This window comes from Notothenia rossii (assembly GCF_949606895.1).
Source record: "Notothenia rossii genome assembly, chromosome: 3".
NCBI lineage: Eukaryota > Metazoa > Chordata > Actinopteri > Perciformes > Nototheniidae > Notothenia > Notothenia rossii.
Window position 1 is genome coordinate 26,744,233 of NC_136901.1, and position 14,941 is coordinate 26,759,173.

A 14,941-nucleotide genomic window follows, 5' to 3' on the forward strand; every position below is an offset into this window, starting at 1 on the left:
CTTTTTAAATGTTGCTCTTTGGTGTTTGCAGGCAAAATGGATGGAAGAAATGTGAGTTTTATATTTATCACCTGCTGATATGTGATTGTTTCGGCAAAAGTAAGTCTGAAGGCTGACGACCTCTAATACAATAAGATGTTTCTCTTCACTGCAGATAAACATGGCAGACATTGCTTTAGTCTTTTTCTAATGACTTGCATAACACATTTTGGATTCTGACCGCAACTATTATAAGAAATGCTGACTTGACTGTAACAGTGAAGACCGCCGGTTTAATGGGATCTGAAACGCAGCCAGGAGCACATCTGGTGTGTGTCTTTTTGTTATCATTTTGTTTCGCTTTGTATTTGTTTTTTTTATTTATATTTTGTGTCTGTCTTTATATGTGTTGTGTGTCTCTTTGTGATCTATTTGCAGATGTTGTTTTTATGGTCTCTTTGATTCTCTTACTCATTGGTACATGTCATCTTCTTCAGTGATCCATCCATGACTATGCTTGTGTCTTTTATCACTTTTGTCTGCCTCTTTATGTTCTAACATCTCGGTTTTAGGACTTCCTGAACCGTCACCAAATCCTATGATTACAGTACCAAACCCTGACTTGTCTCTGCTTGACAGAGGGTAACCATGGCAACCTGCTTCCAGCGTCCGCTCACCGTCAGCAATGATGACCCCTGAGGCTGAGGCTTTCACAGGCCGCTGTGATTGACAGCTGTTACGCCCCCTGTGCCCGCAAGCTGACTATATATGGAGGTGAGTCTACCTGAGTGCCACACACACACAGACACACACTCGATGAGGGTGGTAGGTGAGTAAGAGGAGATGAACTCATAGTCGCACGCCATGTTTTCATCCACAGTGATTCCCTCACACAGAATAGACTACCTGTGACGGTAGAAAGTAGTTTCGTTACTGTGTGTAGACCTTAAACTATCATCATATACTCTGTCATGCTTTCACCCTTAAATAACACACATCTCATGTAATGTGTGTGCGTTACTGCCGGTGTGTGTTTTCCCTCTGTTGGTGTGTCATGGTATGCATGTGTGTGCATGTTCAAGTAGGCGTGTGGGAGCTTTACATCCTCAAACTGACCTTAGAACAACATGTGGATAATTACTCAACACACACACACCCTGACACAGTGTTAGCATAAAAACAGTGAGATAACATTCAAGCTAATCTTACAAACACATACCTTTCATAAACAAATACCACCTTATCAGGAAAGAGAACCTTATTACATAATGTGAATGAAAGGAAGGCAAATAATGTCCTTTTAGAGGCAGCCATTTTGAACGTAGTAGGTCACACTATGCCTCAAACCAACAAACGATTTTTGATGGGAAGACATTTAAAGAGAAGCGCTGCTGGGTCTGTGGGGTGAAGCTACTTGAATCCTTCATGTTCTGTGATTGTTCTGTCTTGTGAAGGGATAATCGCATTAGTGGGAAATTGTCTTATCAAATTAATCACACTGTAGAGTTTGTGAAGAATAATAATGGCTTCATTTCACATGAGCAATATGGATTTTAAATTACGTGTTACAACCAATATAGATCTCCATTTTTTAGATTAAAAAAATCAAGATTCAAAGGCTCGATTGTGATAAATCAATAGTTCGCTCTGAAGTTCTTAATTACCAGGCTCCTCAAACTGTGCAACATATGAAATACAAGACATAAAGGAAATAAGTAAGAAAGAAAGTGCTATAAAATGGTGCAAGTTACACATAGTGCAGGTAAAAGGGAATAAGACAAACAATGTGCATAGAATGAGATAAAACAAAATGTAATACTGTACAGTGAAATAAAATACTGCTTATTGTAAAATGATATGTAAAGTGAACGGGGTCATGGTCAGCTGTAGCCTGCCCCTTTCACTTTATGTCATCCTTGTTATCAGTTGTGTCACTTAATGATGATTCATCGTTCATGATTACATGGCTAAAGAATGAAGGATTAGAGAAAGTATCCATGGAAGGAGACGTAATAACAAAGACTATTTATCGTACTTATATTAGAAGAGGGTCTTGAGATTCAGACAAAATGACCTCAGTGAGATAAATAACCTTCAGCTCGAGAAAAAACTGCCACCTGTTGTTTATACGAAAGGCTGGGCTCCTCACTAGAGGTGAGGAGTATTGCCCCATACATTAAGTTATACGTTTGCAAAATCAATCAAATGTAAGTCAATTATGCTTGATACTTCAATATGCTTACATCACAGCTCTCCATAGGTTTTTTCTTTATTTTGTAACAAAAAGTGTTGGCATCTCATTCCTTAAAACAGAAGCCTCAGATTGCTTATAATAAGGGGAAATAGGAAGGGTCTATTTCGAGATGGTCATGCAGATAAGTTATTTTGATCAACTAAGATTTGTTAGAAAATGTTTTCAACTTGAATTGAAATGTTGGTTTTATTAACAGAGAAATACTACTGTGTAATATATATTTTAATGGGAAAAGTACAAATTTGAGGTGTAGTTTGGACACCCCTGCTCCAATGAGGTATGTGCTGTAGATTTTTATGAAAACCTTTAGAAGGTCACATCTCTGCTCTGCTTATCCGTAACGGCAGAGGACGTTCTGGTTAATGATTGATATGAGAGTAGGAGGTTTGCTTCAGGTGTTAGGATGTTTTTGTCAGTTGGAATATTTTATCATATAACGTATGTGAGTGAAGGTAGCTGAAGCTTTGAATCAGAACTTTATCTCCAAGCTAGCATGTGTTTAAGGATGTGAAGAGAAGGTGTGTGTGTGGTTACAGAAAGAGAGTGCTTTGCTGCATGTGTGTGTGTGTGTGTGTGTGCTCTTTGTGTGTGTGTGCGTTTGCTCTGCTGACGACAGAGCTGCAGGTCGGGGGGGGGGGGGGGGGGGGGGTGTGACGCTGTGTGTTAGGGGAGTATCCTGAGTGAAATACACACAGGAGATTTAACTCACACACACACACACACACACACAGAGGCAGAGACGAGACGACAGAGAGAGATCAGGTAAGACTTCTTATATTATACTTGCATTGTACTTATTGCTACACTATGACAACCTTCAAGATTAATTATCATGTGTCTATAAGTTAGTTTATGTAAGAAAACATGTCACTTGTTTTCATATCTGTACCCTCTTAGAAAATATTCTCTCAAAAGTCACTGAACTGACTTTAGTATTTGCTCTCCTGCTGAGAGATAGAAGGGGAGATTGGAATCGCTCTCTAACATGATTAATATTGATGTAACACTCGGCAAGAAACGTAATAAGAGTACCAAAACATCAAACTTTTTGTTGAACTGTCTTAGTGCTTTTGTTTACAATAGCTGCTGTTTAAAAATAGTCAGCATAAGGGCAAACTGTAACTACAAATATGTTTTCTTTAACCATCTTTTTGTGAAATGTAGATACTGGCAGGCAGTGGTGTAATGCAGTGAAGTACATTTACTCAAGTACTGTATACTTAAGTACGATTTTGGGGTACTTTTTTATGTTATGCTACTTTACATATTTAGATTCTAAGGTAATACAATATATAAATACATAAACTATGATATATAATTATAGGTTAAGATATCCAGCAGCAGTATATGAAGTAATTAATTTAGCTCTAAACAGCAGTGATGAACGCTGAATAATAATCCAGGAATTTGATATATATAATTCTCAACTTGGACTTTACACACAATTAGTACTTTTACTTTTGGTACTTTAAGTTTATTTTGATGCTGATGCTTTTGTACTTTTACTTGAGTAAGATTTTGTGTGCAGGACAGGAAATACTCTGTTACAGGACTACTTGTTGTAACAGATACAAAAAAATATGTAAAACTGAAATAGAGCTTGTGACAATGTAGGGTTGGATTGTGAAACATTTAAAGGCAAGCTATATTGAATCAAGATCAAGAGCAGTTGTCCAGGCCGACAGAAAATAACCTCTGTAGCGCTGAACTTTCTCATATTTCTCATATTTTATGGATTTGATCCTACATTCTTCTAACTCTAACTAAAAACAAGCCACAGTCGGGTTGTCTTTGCCCGAGTCAATATGGAGTCATTGATTTTGGCTGCTGTACTGAATCCATCTGGTTACATCAGTGACAAAGTCTGAATCTGTGTGTTTGTCTCTAGCTGATTATGTTATGTAGTTCAATGCATACCATTCACAGCATGCCAACAGCTACGCATACCCTAAGATTATTTTACGTCCTGGTCTCATTTCATGGCAATTTCTCTCTGCTTTTGCTTGGGCTCGTATGAGATTCTCTGGCAGCTACTATGGAATGATTGTGTGTAAAAAGACACCCAAAGAATGAGGTGAGGGTTATGTAACGGTGTTAATCTCTCATCCATTCCAAATGATCTTTCAGGTGACGAGAAAGGAGCTGTAAAGCAAGAAAACTAAAGACGAAAAGATGACAATTGGGAAGAACTCAAGGAAAAACTCTGCCCGGAGCTCAATCCGGGCCCCAAAGTTTCTGGACAAATCCAGTGGCTTCTACGGCCGCCTCGATGAGCCAGAGACCCCTGGAGAAGGGGAGGAGGTGGGGGCACAAGAAGTGGAGGAGACAAGGGACAGCAACAAGGAGGCAAGCAGCCCAAGTGTGGTGCATGTTTCTGAGAAAGAGGAAGTGGAGGCGTTTGACCACAATGAAGGGATGATAGAAGACGACGGGGAGACTCTCCTCCAGAGGAAACCCAGCCGCCGCAGCAGCAGGTGGAGCAGAAGCTCCAGGAGGAAGCAGAAGGAGGGGAGGGTGGAGCAGGAAGCAGCCCAGGAGGAGAGGCCGAGCGCAGGCACAGAGAGTACAGACACCAGGGTGATGATCCAGGTGGAGACAGGAAAGGGGAAGGAGTCCACGATGGTTCACTTCCCTGTTCGAGAGAATGAGGACGACCAGGTCCTGATCAGAGAAAAGAAGAGGGGGAGGGAGGAGGAGGGAGAGAAGGAGAGGAGGATGAAGAAGGAGCAAGAGGAGGGGCTGAAGGAGGTGAAGAGGAGTACGGCGAAGAATTATCGCAAGGTGAGAAATTAGAAAATGATAAATTAATAGATATACCCCCAGTGTATTGCTTACATTAACACAACTATCTAGTGCTTAGGAGGTGAAGGGAAAATTTTAATTTGGGAAGTTGGCCTTTAATAAAACCTATTGTAACTCCACCGACACAAGTTATAAAATTAGTCAAATAAACACCTACATTTATATTTGTTATGTTTTCTTTCCATTAGTCTGAAAGAAGACATGTTCTGGATGCTTAATACCCCAGCGTCACCCCCCTGGTTAAATGTTAAGCCCCTCAGGGTTTGTCGAACAGAGGGGTAAAGTTCTCCCTCCACATGCTGGGCTATTAATCACCATGGTAACTATCACCCACCGTAATAAACCACCGGCGGGGTCAAGGTCCAGCAGCCATCGGTGCATGTCACCATCTCACTCCTTTCCTCTGGTAGGATTCTTTCCTTTACGTCACGTTTAATTACCAGCAGAAATGGAGCTGGAACAGGGAGGACGCTCACTAAAAGCCACGGAGCCGCGCGTCCCTCACCTGATTCACATGTTCCCAACCATGTTCTGCTTTCTTAGACACACACAGCGCAGAGGTGACATTCCTGTGGCTCCAGTATCGTGTCCTTTGATCAGTGGAACCAAGTCTGGCAGTGTTGACCCGCCTGCTAGGCTCACACTATAAAAACATTCCTCTGTTAACCAATCAGAGCCACCCTCACAGCCTGACCTCTGCACAATATTAGTTTATAAAATGATTTAAAAAAAAACACAATTATATAAAGTGTTCGACATTGAATAGAACAATCGATTATTAGATAAGGACAATAAATGTTAAGTTTAGCCCTAAACAACCCATGGGGACGAGACAGTCCATTTGTTTACTTTGACATGTTTTCTACCTGTTGCTTGTCTTCTAGTAAGTTCACAGCATGGCAGTTGATAAATAAAAATGTGAGTTTTGTGAGATCCAGACATCATGAATTCGTCCCACTGAAGTGCCATGTCATAACACAAAATAAAAAGATTCAAAAATAGGAATAAAATAATAATAATACAATTTCAAAAAATGTATGTGAATTCATACAATAAATGAGGTGGCAGCCAGTCATTGCACTAGTAAATTGTAAAACATGTATATTCCACTGTGTTATTTCACAACAGTGTGGTTACAGTATTAAGTAGTGCAACAAAGGAGCAGCGAGAGGGAGGAATGCAAACAATTCAAAATGTGTATGCAGAATAAAGTTTGCATCATAAATAAAGAGGAATTAATAGTTAACTGGGTTTAAACAGATTTTTAGGAAGGTACAGAATCATAAAGTCAAGGGAAAGAAACAGAAAAGTCAAAATGACAACAGCAAAGACACCACATCACTATGTCCACGTCACCCTAACAAATACACAATGAGTTATATTACAAACATTATTATCATGTAGTCATTTCCAGGTTGTTATTTTGGATTATTTGATTGCATTGATAACCTTTACCCTCCTCTTTCGATCAGGCTTTGGACCGAGCGTTTCGCCGCGGCTGGGAGGCCTTCATCACCAACCTGTACAGCGTCACCCTCACTCCTGTGACATCATCCTCACCAACATCTGCATCCTCGCCTTCATCCAAGAAGAAACATCAACACAACTCTGTGCTGGCCGAGTTTCAGTAGAACTTGGAAGAGACATGGACACTAAAACTTAATATTTAGTTATTCAAATCGTGATTATGCAGTTTACGATGGACAATCCTGCCTGTGACATTCACTTTATAGTCTAATGAGTCATACCAAACCTTAATAAGTTACTATCAAGTCTTAATCACTTTAGTTTATTGATTATGAGAAAAATAATGTATGTCAATTGAAGGCCATTTTGAAGTGTCTCTTTAAGGGACATTTTCGAGATGAAGGCCCCTGATTGAGTTTTACTTCAGGATGTGAGGAAGCCATACTGTTAATTTTACATTGAAGTCTATGGGACTGGTTTAAATGTAAAAAGCCTGTTTTTATGTGACTGAGTTAAGGTGGTTTTCCTCTATGTTGCAAATTCAAATCACATCTTAGCTTCTTCATTTCGGTCCACTATTAAGAGCTTGAAGCACTAATGACCTCTCCTTCATTTTGGTTTTGCACAATGAAACTACTAAAGTGTTGACGTGTAACCAAAGGGAAGGACATTTCCAACCGTGTAGCAATGACTGATAAGTGGAGATATTTACATTTCTGTTTGTTAATCATTGCCATTCAAGGCTGTTTGAGAGCTAATCATTAATGAAAGGAGAGACGAACACACACAGCTGATGATTAGTTAGATATTTTGGTAATGATTAACACACATTTAGGTTATTACTTTTAGAGAAATTGAATTTTTTCTCAAGGACTCACTGTTAAAATATCTAAACATAGGTTATTGAATTTCACAAATGAAATGCACATGTGTTTGACTTCCTCACTGTTTGTTCTGGTGAAGGTTATTAACCTGAAGGGGCAGGGCAGGGGAGTGTTTCAAAGAAAAACATATATAATTTATAGCCTGGTTATAAATCACCATAGCTTTTATTGTTAACATTGCACATAAAGTTGGTTATACGTGTTTTAGTACCACTCATTTTTAATGTATTAATGATTTCGATTGTCACAATGAAATATGAAATGTGTACAATAGGCCTTTGTTAATTTCCTGTTGTCCAGTATGTGTCTGGATTTCATGTGTACTCTACTTGCAGACTAGACTGAAAAAGACTTCTAAAAATGTTGTTAATTTTTTTATTTAAAAATTGTTTTGTATCCTAATCATTGCTTCTACAGTCCGGAACCAGCAACAAGAAGCACTTTTCTGAGTAAATAAAGATTTAATTTATTATACTTGGTGTGTTTTCATGTTTAAATGAACAAGTTGTAAAACACAGCATCATGTAGCATCAAATAGTGACCAATGAAAATGCTCAAATCCATAAGCAGATCTATCTCGAACCTGCTGAACTTCGATGAGGAATGTAAATATGTAGTTATCTAATCTTAAATGTAACCTTTACAAGGGAACATATAACCCTTTGAACACCAATATGTTTCAGCTTGGCCTACAAACCATGAGAGTTGCTAGAGTTTTGAGCGTTAAAGGCTACTTCCCTTTTCCAAAAACTATAAATGATGAAATGTAAAATGTCGTTTGAGTTCTAACAGATATTCCTACAGAAAGAGAAAAATACATTAAACAAATATATGTATATATATTTCTAGTAAATATTGGAATAAAATAAAACACTAACATTTTATTATTAATGTTAAAATAGTTCAAATTAACTAATTAAATTCCCTTTTTTATCTTTCTTATTGAGCCGTTGTATCTAACATATATTTCATTTGAGCATTCAAGACTAATTTTCATGTTTATAGAAATTGTGCACGTAGCGTTTGAGTCACAAGGCAGAAAGGTGATATCCAAATAATTAAAACCTATTCGAAGAGATGTTTTCATGCAAACTTTTATCTTAAACTGGTTTACAGGAAATCATTTGTTGTTCAGCTGCAGAACTGTAGTAGTTTTGGTGTTTTGGTGTCTTTGCCGCCACCTTGTGGATTTAAAATATATTACCATTTATTAACGGAAATGACGCAGTTCAATAAACTCTACTAGTGTTTAAATTATTGTTTAGCTTTATATACTAATGTCCACTACCTTAACCCGAAAGCAATCTTAAATACAAACATTGTGTATTTTTCTAAAGTTAAATTAGCTTGTGGAAAGACTTTAGCCGGTTTGGCGGTAAAAGTGTCCCTGTGGGCGGAGTCATGACAGGAGATAAAAAGCGGACGGACCGTCTCTTCGTTCATTTCCTCCTCTCTCCTGTTCAAGGTAAGATATCTTCATTGAGCAGTAATACTTGTTGAATTTATAACGTCTTAAGTATAATATGCTAGTGTAGTGAGCTATTACTTTGACATTATACTTGATATGCAATTGAGCTTTTAAGCTTAATTCCTACCAATTTACCATTGACAGTGGGCTGTTAGCTTTTATCTCATCTGCAGCATTGAGCTTAGCTGTTCACAATCCTTCACCATCCTACACTAAAACTCTTTCTGTTCCTCTTGTGTTGGTGTCAACATGCATGAGAACATATTTCCTAAATGCCGCATTTATTATTTAGTGAAAAACACAAGATGAACTCGTGTTTTAGACTCTTATTTAAAAAAAAAAAAAAGATGGCTGCCACTCGTTTTGCTGTGGCCTCAGTGTCTCTCAATGATGATAATTACACAGACCTGTACTGAATGACTGTGACTGGACTTAATTATTCTGATGCGAGACACTTAAAATATTTGCAAACTCATGCAGTCCTGCACACGTGGAGCCGTCACGTGTTGGCCTTTCAGAGGAAATGACATGCTAGCTACACCCTGCTAAAGTCATGAATGTATAAGGCTAAAGCATTTCTTTTTTTGTTTCTAGATGGGGAAGAAAGATCCACAGACAGCTTGCTTGCTGCAAAGGTAATTTATCCACACCACGTGGCTCGTCAACATCTATTTTATCATATAGTTTCATGCTACAGTGATGTTTCAATTGAACTCTCTCACTGAAATCTTTTGTGGAAAACATAACTCAAATGCTGAGTAGCATGACTCTTTTATTGTCAGAGAGCACATATGAAGTTGACTTTAAACCCATTACTATTTATTTTTATTTATTTGTCTACAGTTGTGAGAAGACGGTGGCGAGTCTCCTCATCAGGTAAATATCATGTTTAATTGGGTGTAGATTAGCCATAACTTTGCTCAGTGCTGCAATGATGATGACTATAAGAACTCTCTCTTGCCGAATCAACTTTGAAGAATTTTCTTTACCAGATTCTGAGCAGCACATGGGCTCCACTTAATGCATTGTATATGCAGTACTTGCGTTTGACTGGCTTATGGTTTGTTAGCAAATGCCGTCCAGTTAAACTTCATGCCAGCTTTTTAAGCCTAATAATCAAGAGGTTGAGCTATTTTGCATAAATTTGCTTTTTTAATTATAAAACGGTCCATGTGATATAAATTGAATATGGAAACTGTTAGTTCAAAGGGCCATGTGCTAAAAGAAACCCTTTTTTCCTTGTTATAGTTTCAAGGCCTTACAAGAATGAAGGCTCTTTCTTTTAAGTTCGCCTGAGTGTTTCAAATTGGCTGCAAGTGCACTGGGGTGAGTGAAATGTGTTTGGTTTTTTTAAGAGTTTATTCTGTCTTGGGGTATAAATATGATGATAATTGACAAGCATATGTCTGATATCACTGAAGTAAACCTTTTATTCTGATTACCTCTAAATTAACTAATAAAGAGGATTCATTTCCAAGCAGGTGGTTTAAACTCTTTGTTTTTCTGCTAGGTCGAGTTTCTCAAGATGCTTTGGGCAAGGACGACTCATAAACATCTCGACATGTAAGTCTCAATGAGTGAAGAAATCAAACATGCTGTTTGAAATGGGGTAAAACTCATCAAACATCTGGACTATTATTTAATAATGCAGTTTCAATGATGATGAACTTAGCTCACTTTGAACCGATGTGAAACGACACGAACAACTGAGAAACTGCTTTATCAAATTTTGGAGCTTTATCTTGAATGTAGCTAACTTGTTTAGAATTGGAGAAATGTAGATGCATACAGTTAAAATGTACCTGTATTCTGCCAACAGATGAATTGACTGAAGGCCTAAAGCTGTGCTGCTGAGTTCAAAGGTAAGCTGTCCTGACTCTAAACAAAGAACCAACAGCCATTATTCCAGCCTTGCTGAAAATGATGAGATATATCTATGGAATCTCGTTCGTCTGAACTCCTGTTGAGAAAATCTATATCTGACATCAGTACACGTCAACTTAAAACTGTTCAAGACCTTTAACATTTTGTGCTGACACGTGATGTTTACCTCTTGCAGATGCCTCTCTGGAACATGATGCTCACTGCTCAACAACAAAGGTGTTTGCCCAGGTGAGTTCTGATGTATAAAGAAATGTCTCTGTGACTCAATATCTAGACAAATTGCATAGTTTCCTTGTGATGACACCCGCACAAGTCTTACGCCTTGGTTCAATGCCAGAACCTGCAAAGGTGGACCCACTGGTGTTACCTTGGCAATAAGGTGAAGACCTGTTGGGGTTACCAACAGTCTGAATGGAAACGCTAAGATTAAATATAATTTTGTAATGGGGCAATTTTAGTTTCTAGTGAGACTTGGTGTCAAAGAAGAGAAATTATATTGTGATTGGTTCTTAGACATCTGTGCACCAGTATGCAGCTTGACTTTCTTTTCTTTCCCTTAAGGTTAACATCAATGCTGAACTGGGAAGCCAAGTCATGAGGATGGCCAACGCTGATGTAAGTATCTTGTGATTAGTCAAATACTTATCAGTTATGCACCCTGGCTTTTGAGGGGCTTTGTAAACGGATGTGCTGTTAACGTCAAAAACGTTCACTGTGTGGAGGAATGGAACTTTTAGTTTTATTAGCAGGGTGAATAATTGATATTAATAAATGTTTAGTATTCCTTGCATCAAAGTGATGAGTTTCTAATTACCGCCCCAGTCTGATAATTCATGACTGATTGGTTACCCCTCTGATAAAACAAGATTTAAAGTATTTATGACTTCAGGAGAGTTCTCTGGGATTGCTAACGCAACCTTCTTTTTATGTACCTGTTGCAGGTGTGACACCATCTGATTCAATCGTGAGTGTGGGGATCAGCACTGCTGCAGGTAAATGATAAACATGTTTACTTTCAGAGTGCTTCACATGTCTAAAGTGATGATTTCCTTATTACCGCCCCAGTCTGAAAATTCATGACTGATTGGTTACCGAACTGATTAAACGAGAATTCAAATGGCTCTGATTCATGTGAGGCGGCTTTGAATAACTCGTCCTTTACTTGTTGCAGGTGTGACGCCGTCTGACTAGTCGTGTAAGGTGAACAGGTGCAGGACTGCTGCAGGTACATTATAAAATATTGTCTTTCAGAGCTGCGGCCTTCATTTCTAAAGTGATGATTTTCTTATTACCGCCCCAGTCTGAAAATTCATGACTGATTGGTTACCGAACTGATTTAAAGATTACATTTAATTTAGTGTCTTGCTTTTCTTTAAACGTTTTAAGTTTTTATTTGTTGTAATTTCAGGCTCCAGCTGGATCTGCTGCTTCAGGTTTAGGGTAAGAATTTAACATCAAAATGTTAAAAGAGCATGTAGAAGTGATGAGTTTTTTATTACCGCCCCAGTCTGAAAATTCATGACTGATTGGTTACCCCTCTGATCAGAACATAAACCAATGGTTGTTAAAAAATAATAATTTTGGGCTACCCTTCTAAAAAGCTTTTCCTTTGCAGGAACCGGTTGTCATGAAGAGAGATCCAAAGCCATCTTGTTTTAACACGATCGTGCAGTTTGCCAAGCTGTGGTACAGCCTTTCCTGGAAATGTTTGGTGTCGACAATTGACTGCCTCCTGAATTAAGTGTATTTCCAGATCGCAATTTATTATCAAATAAAAATAATTATACAACAACTCAATTTTGTGTGACATACTTTGGGACGGCACTATGCAAGAGTATTAACTGGGGAGCTAAAACTGCATGGTGTAAAAATGTGCAACTGACAAAAGATTACGATTTGCCTTTTTTCTAACCACAACAGGAAAATGTATGGCTTGAAATTAATATGAAAAGCTTTCTTTGAAAGTTAGACACACTGGTCATTTAAAAAATATGAAGATTTACTGTTAAAGGTACATTAAATAGTCGTCACTCTTTTTATAAATAGTTCAGTGGTCAAATGGAAGTGTGCCATGCGGCCTCAAGCAATTCTGATCACAAGTAACAACCCTCATGCTTGCACTTGGTTCATTAACTGACACTTGCAAGGGTAGTCTGTCCTTCAGATTCAAGTAACTTTGGAGTTGGTGCTCCAGAGTGAACTAAATGTTCACGTAAAGTTGTGGAAACTATTTCAGTCAAAACATGGGATTCTCCCAAATGTTCATGGTATCTACAACTGTCCAAAAAAATGGGTGTTATAGATACAGATGAATGCACAGTGCAATAATGACACTGTTACACCTTAAACATGAGGCAGCTGTTTATACAAATGTAACATTTTTTCCTGTTACTGCAACCAGTGATGGCTTTTGATGTCATCCAGAGCCTGCAGAGAAACACAGCAACAACACGCATCAGACAGGAGGAATTTGATGCAGCAACAATGAAAATACATGTATCAGTTATCAGGGTATATGCAGGAATCCTGAATTCAAATGTAATACATTTTCAGACCTTTTTTGAAATGAAAATACATTTATCAGTCATTACTTAAAGTGAAAACATTCATCTGGAATAAGTCTCGCCTCTTTTGACAGGGCTCCTGGTAAATCCTGTTTGTTGGCAAACACTACCAGCTAACCTCTGCATGGATAGGACACACAATTAAACAGATTAATATAATATTGATACAGAAGTTAAACAACAACGTGGTTTTCAGCTACAAACTGCAAGAATAAAAAGACAGCTATTTATCTCATAGTTTGGGGCTGTGCTTGCCAAAATGCTGACTCATTTCCAGGTTTTAGGACTTGCAGTTTATTTTTAAACTGTATGTGTGTGTTGGTTTGTATCTCCTCCAGCAGCAGTGAACTGAGTTCCTTTCTGCAGTCCTCCAGTCTGAGTCTGTCTGCGCTGTCCACCACCCACACCTGCAGGGAAACACAGCAAGAACCACCGCGAACACACGCTCACCTCAAATAGGAAGCGAGGGAAAGGGAGGGATGGGGGAGGAGGGGAGTCAGACAGAAACACCGAGGAGCGTCTCACCGGAGAAGCAGGACATATTTCACAACAGGGTGATATTGCAGCCAGAGGTTTGGCAGAGGTGATGCTTTATACAGTCTATTGGTGATGCAGTGACAGCAGAGGACCACTAATGACGTATCTGTTTACAATTAAACGTGTTTAAATGGCAAAGCCGGGAGGAATTTGAAGCAGAAAGAGTGAATATAAGATTTTTCATAAAAAAGGATTATAACAATGTTAGATATAACTCTCACCTCTTGTATTGCCTCTTTTGACAGGCTCTCCTGGTAAGTCCTGTTTATTGGCAAACACTAGCAGCGTTGCACCAGCTAACCTCTGCATGGATAGGAGTCACACAATTAAACATTCATTCATATAATATTGATACAGAAATTCAACAGCAACATGGTTTTTTAGCTGCAAACTGTGAAATAATCAAAAAATAAATGTATTATCTGTCATTCCTCAGAATGTGTGGATGCAATAATAATCACTAATTTCCAAGTTTTTGGACTTCTGCAGCTATTTATAAAAAAATTAAGAAAAACACTAATATTGTTTCTCATCAAATGTCTTATATATTAATGTTTTTTTACAGTGTCCTGTGCTATTTGCGTTTCTCAACTTGATATGAGTTCATAGATAACCCAAAGTTGTATTTGTGCTCCTTGTAATTTCTGAGATACAGACATTTGTTATCATACTGTATTTTCCCAGCCGTTCCCGTTCCCGTTTCAATACCAACACTACCATACTATTTTTAGTATGCCTGAAAACCTTATAGTATGCCCCATGGTCCTAGCTGCAGGTCGAATGCAATAGCCCAGTGGTTCTCAAACTTTTTCTGTCAGGCCCCCCCTTTGGAGAAAAAAATAAGTCGGGCCCCCCCAACACAAATAGTCAGGCTCAGTGGCGGCGCCAGATATTTATTTTGGTGTGCTGTGGGGTAGCTTGACGTTTCATAGAGGGTGCTCAAACATTTATGGTTTCCCATTAATGTAACGGTCGCTACAGTGGAATTTTCTACTGCAACCATCCCCACGCAAATACACAGTGTGACAGTTACAATGAAGGCTCGAGGCATATAGGTGTAAGCAGGGATAAAGTGCTATTTATATAGGTGGTGTGTGGGCCT

At 38.5% G+C, this 14,941-nt stretch overlaps 1 protein-coding gene and 1 long non-coding RNA gene across 2 annotated transcripts; both read left to right on the forward strand.

Moving 5' to 3' along the window:
- Window positions 1-2,888: 2,888 nt before the first annotated feature.
- On the forward strand, window positions 2,889-7,860 carry LOC307032655 (uncharacterized protein). The gene is made up of 3 exons (XM_079670798.1): window positions 2,889-2,995; window positions 4,361-5,014; window positions 6,508-7,860. Exons 2-3 carry the CDS (start codon window positions 4,406-4,408, stop codon window positions 6,664-6,666), a joined length of 768 nt encoding a protein of 255 aa, XP_079526924.1. The 5' UTR covers window positions 2,889-2,995; window positions 4,361-4,405; the 3' UTR covers window positions 6,667-7,860.
- A 943-nt stretch (window positions 7,861-8,803) lies between these two features.
- LOC307032662 lies at window positions 8,804-12,530 on the forward strand. Its single transcript, XR_013806338.1, has 12 exons — window positions 8,804-8,851; window positions 9,449-9,489; window positions 9,698-9,730; window positions 10,103-10,180; window positions 10,365-10,417; window positions 10,674-10,716; window positions 10,914-10,966; window positions 11,300-11,353; window positions 11,680-11,730; window positions 11,910-11,963; window positions 12,147-12,178; window positions 12,354-12,530. It is a non-coding gene; the product is annotated as an uncharacterized lncRNA (long non-coding RNA).
- Window positions 12,531-14,941: the final 2,411 nt, after the last annotated feature.

Bases quoted from the DNA above. Each gene is read 5' to 3' on its own strand.
- LOC307032655 (XM_079670798.1), top strand. From the start codon at position 4,406: ATGACAATTGGGAAGAACTCAAGGAAAAACTCTGCCCGGAGCTCAATC. The intron at 5,015-6,507 runs GTGAGAAATTAG...TCTTTCGATCAG, and splicing joins CGGCGAAGAATTATCGCAAG to GCTTTGGACCGAGCGTTTCG.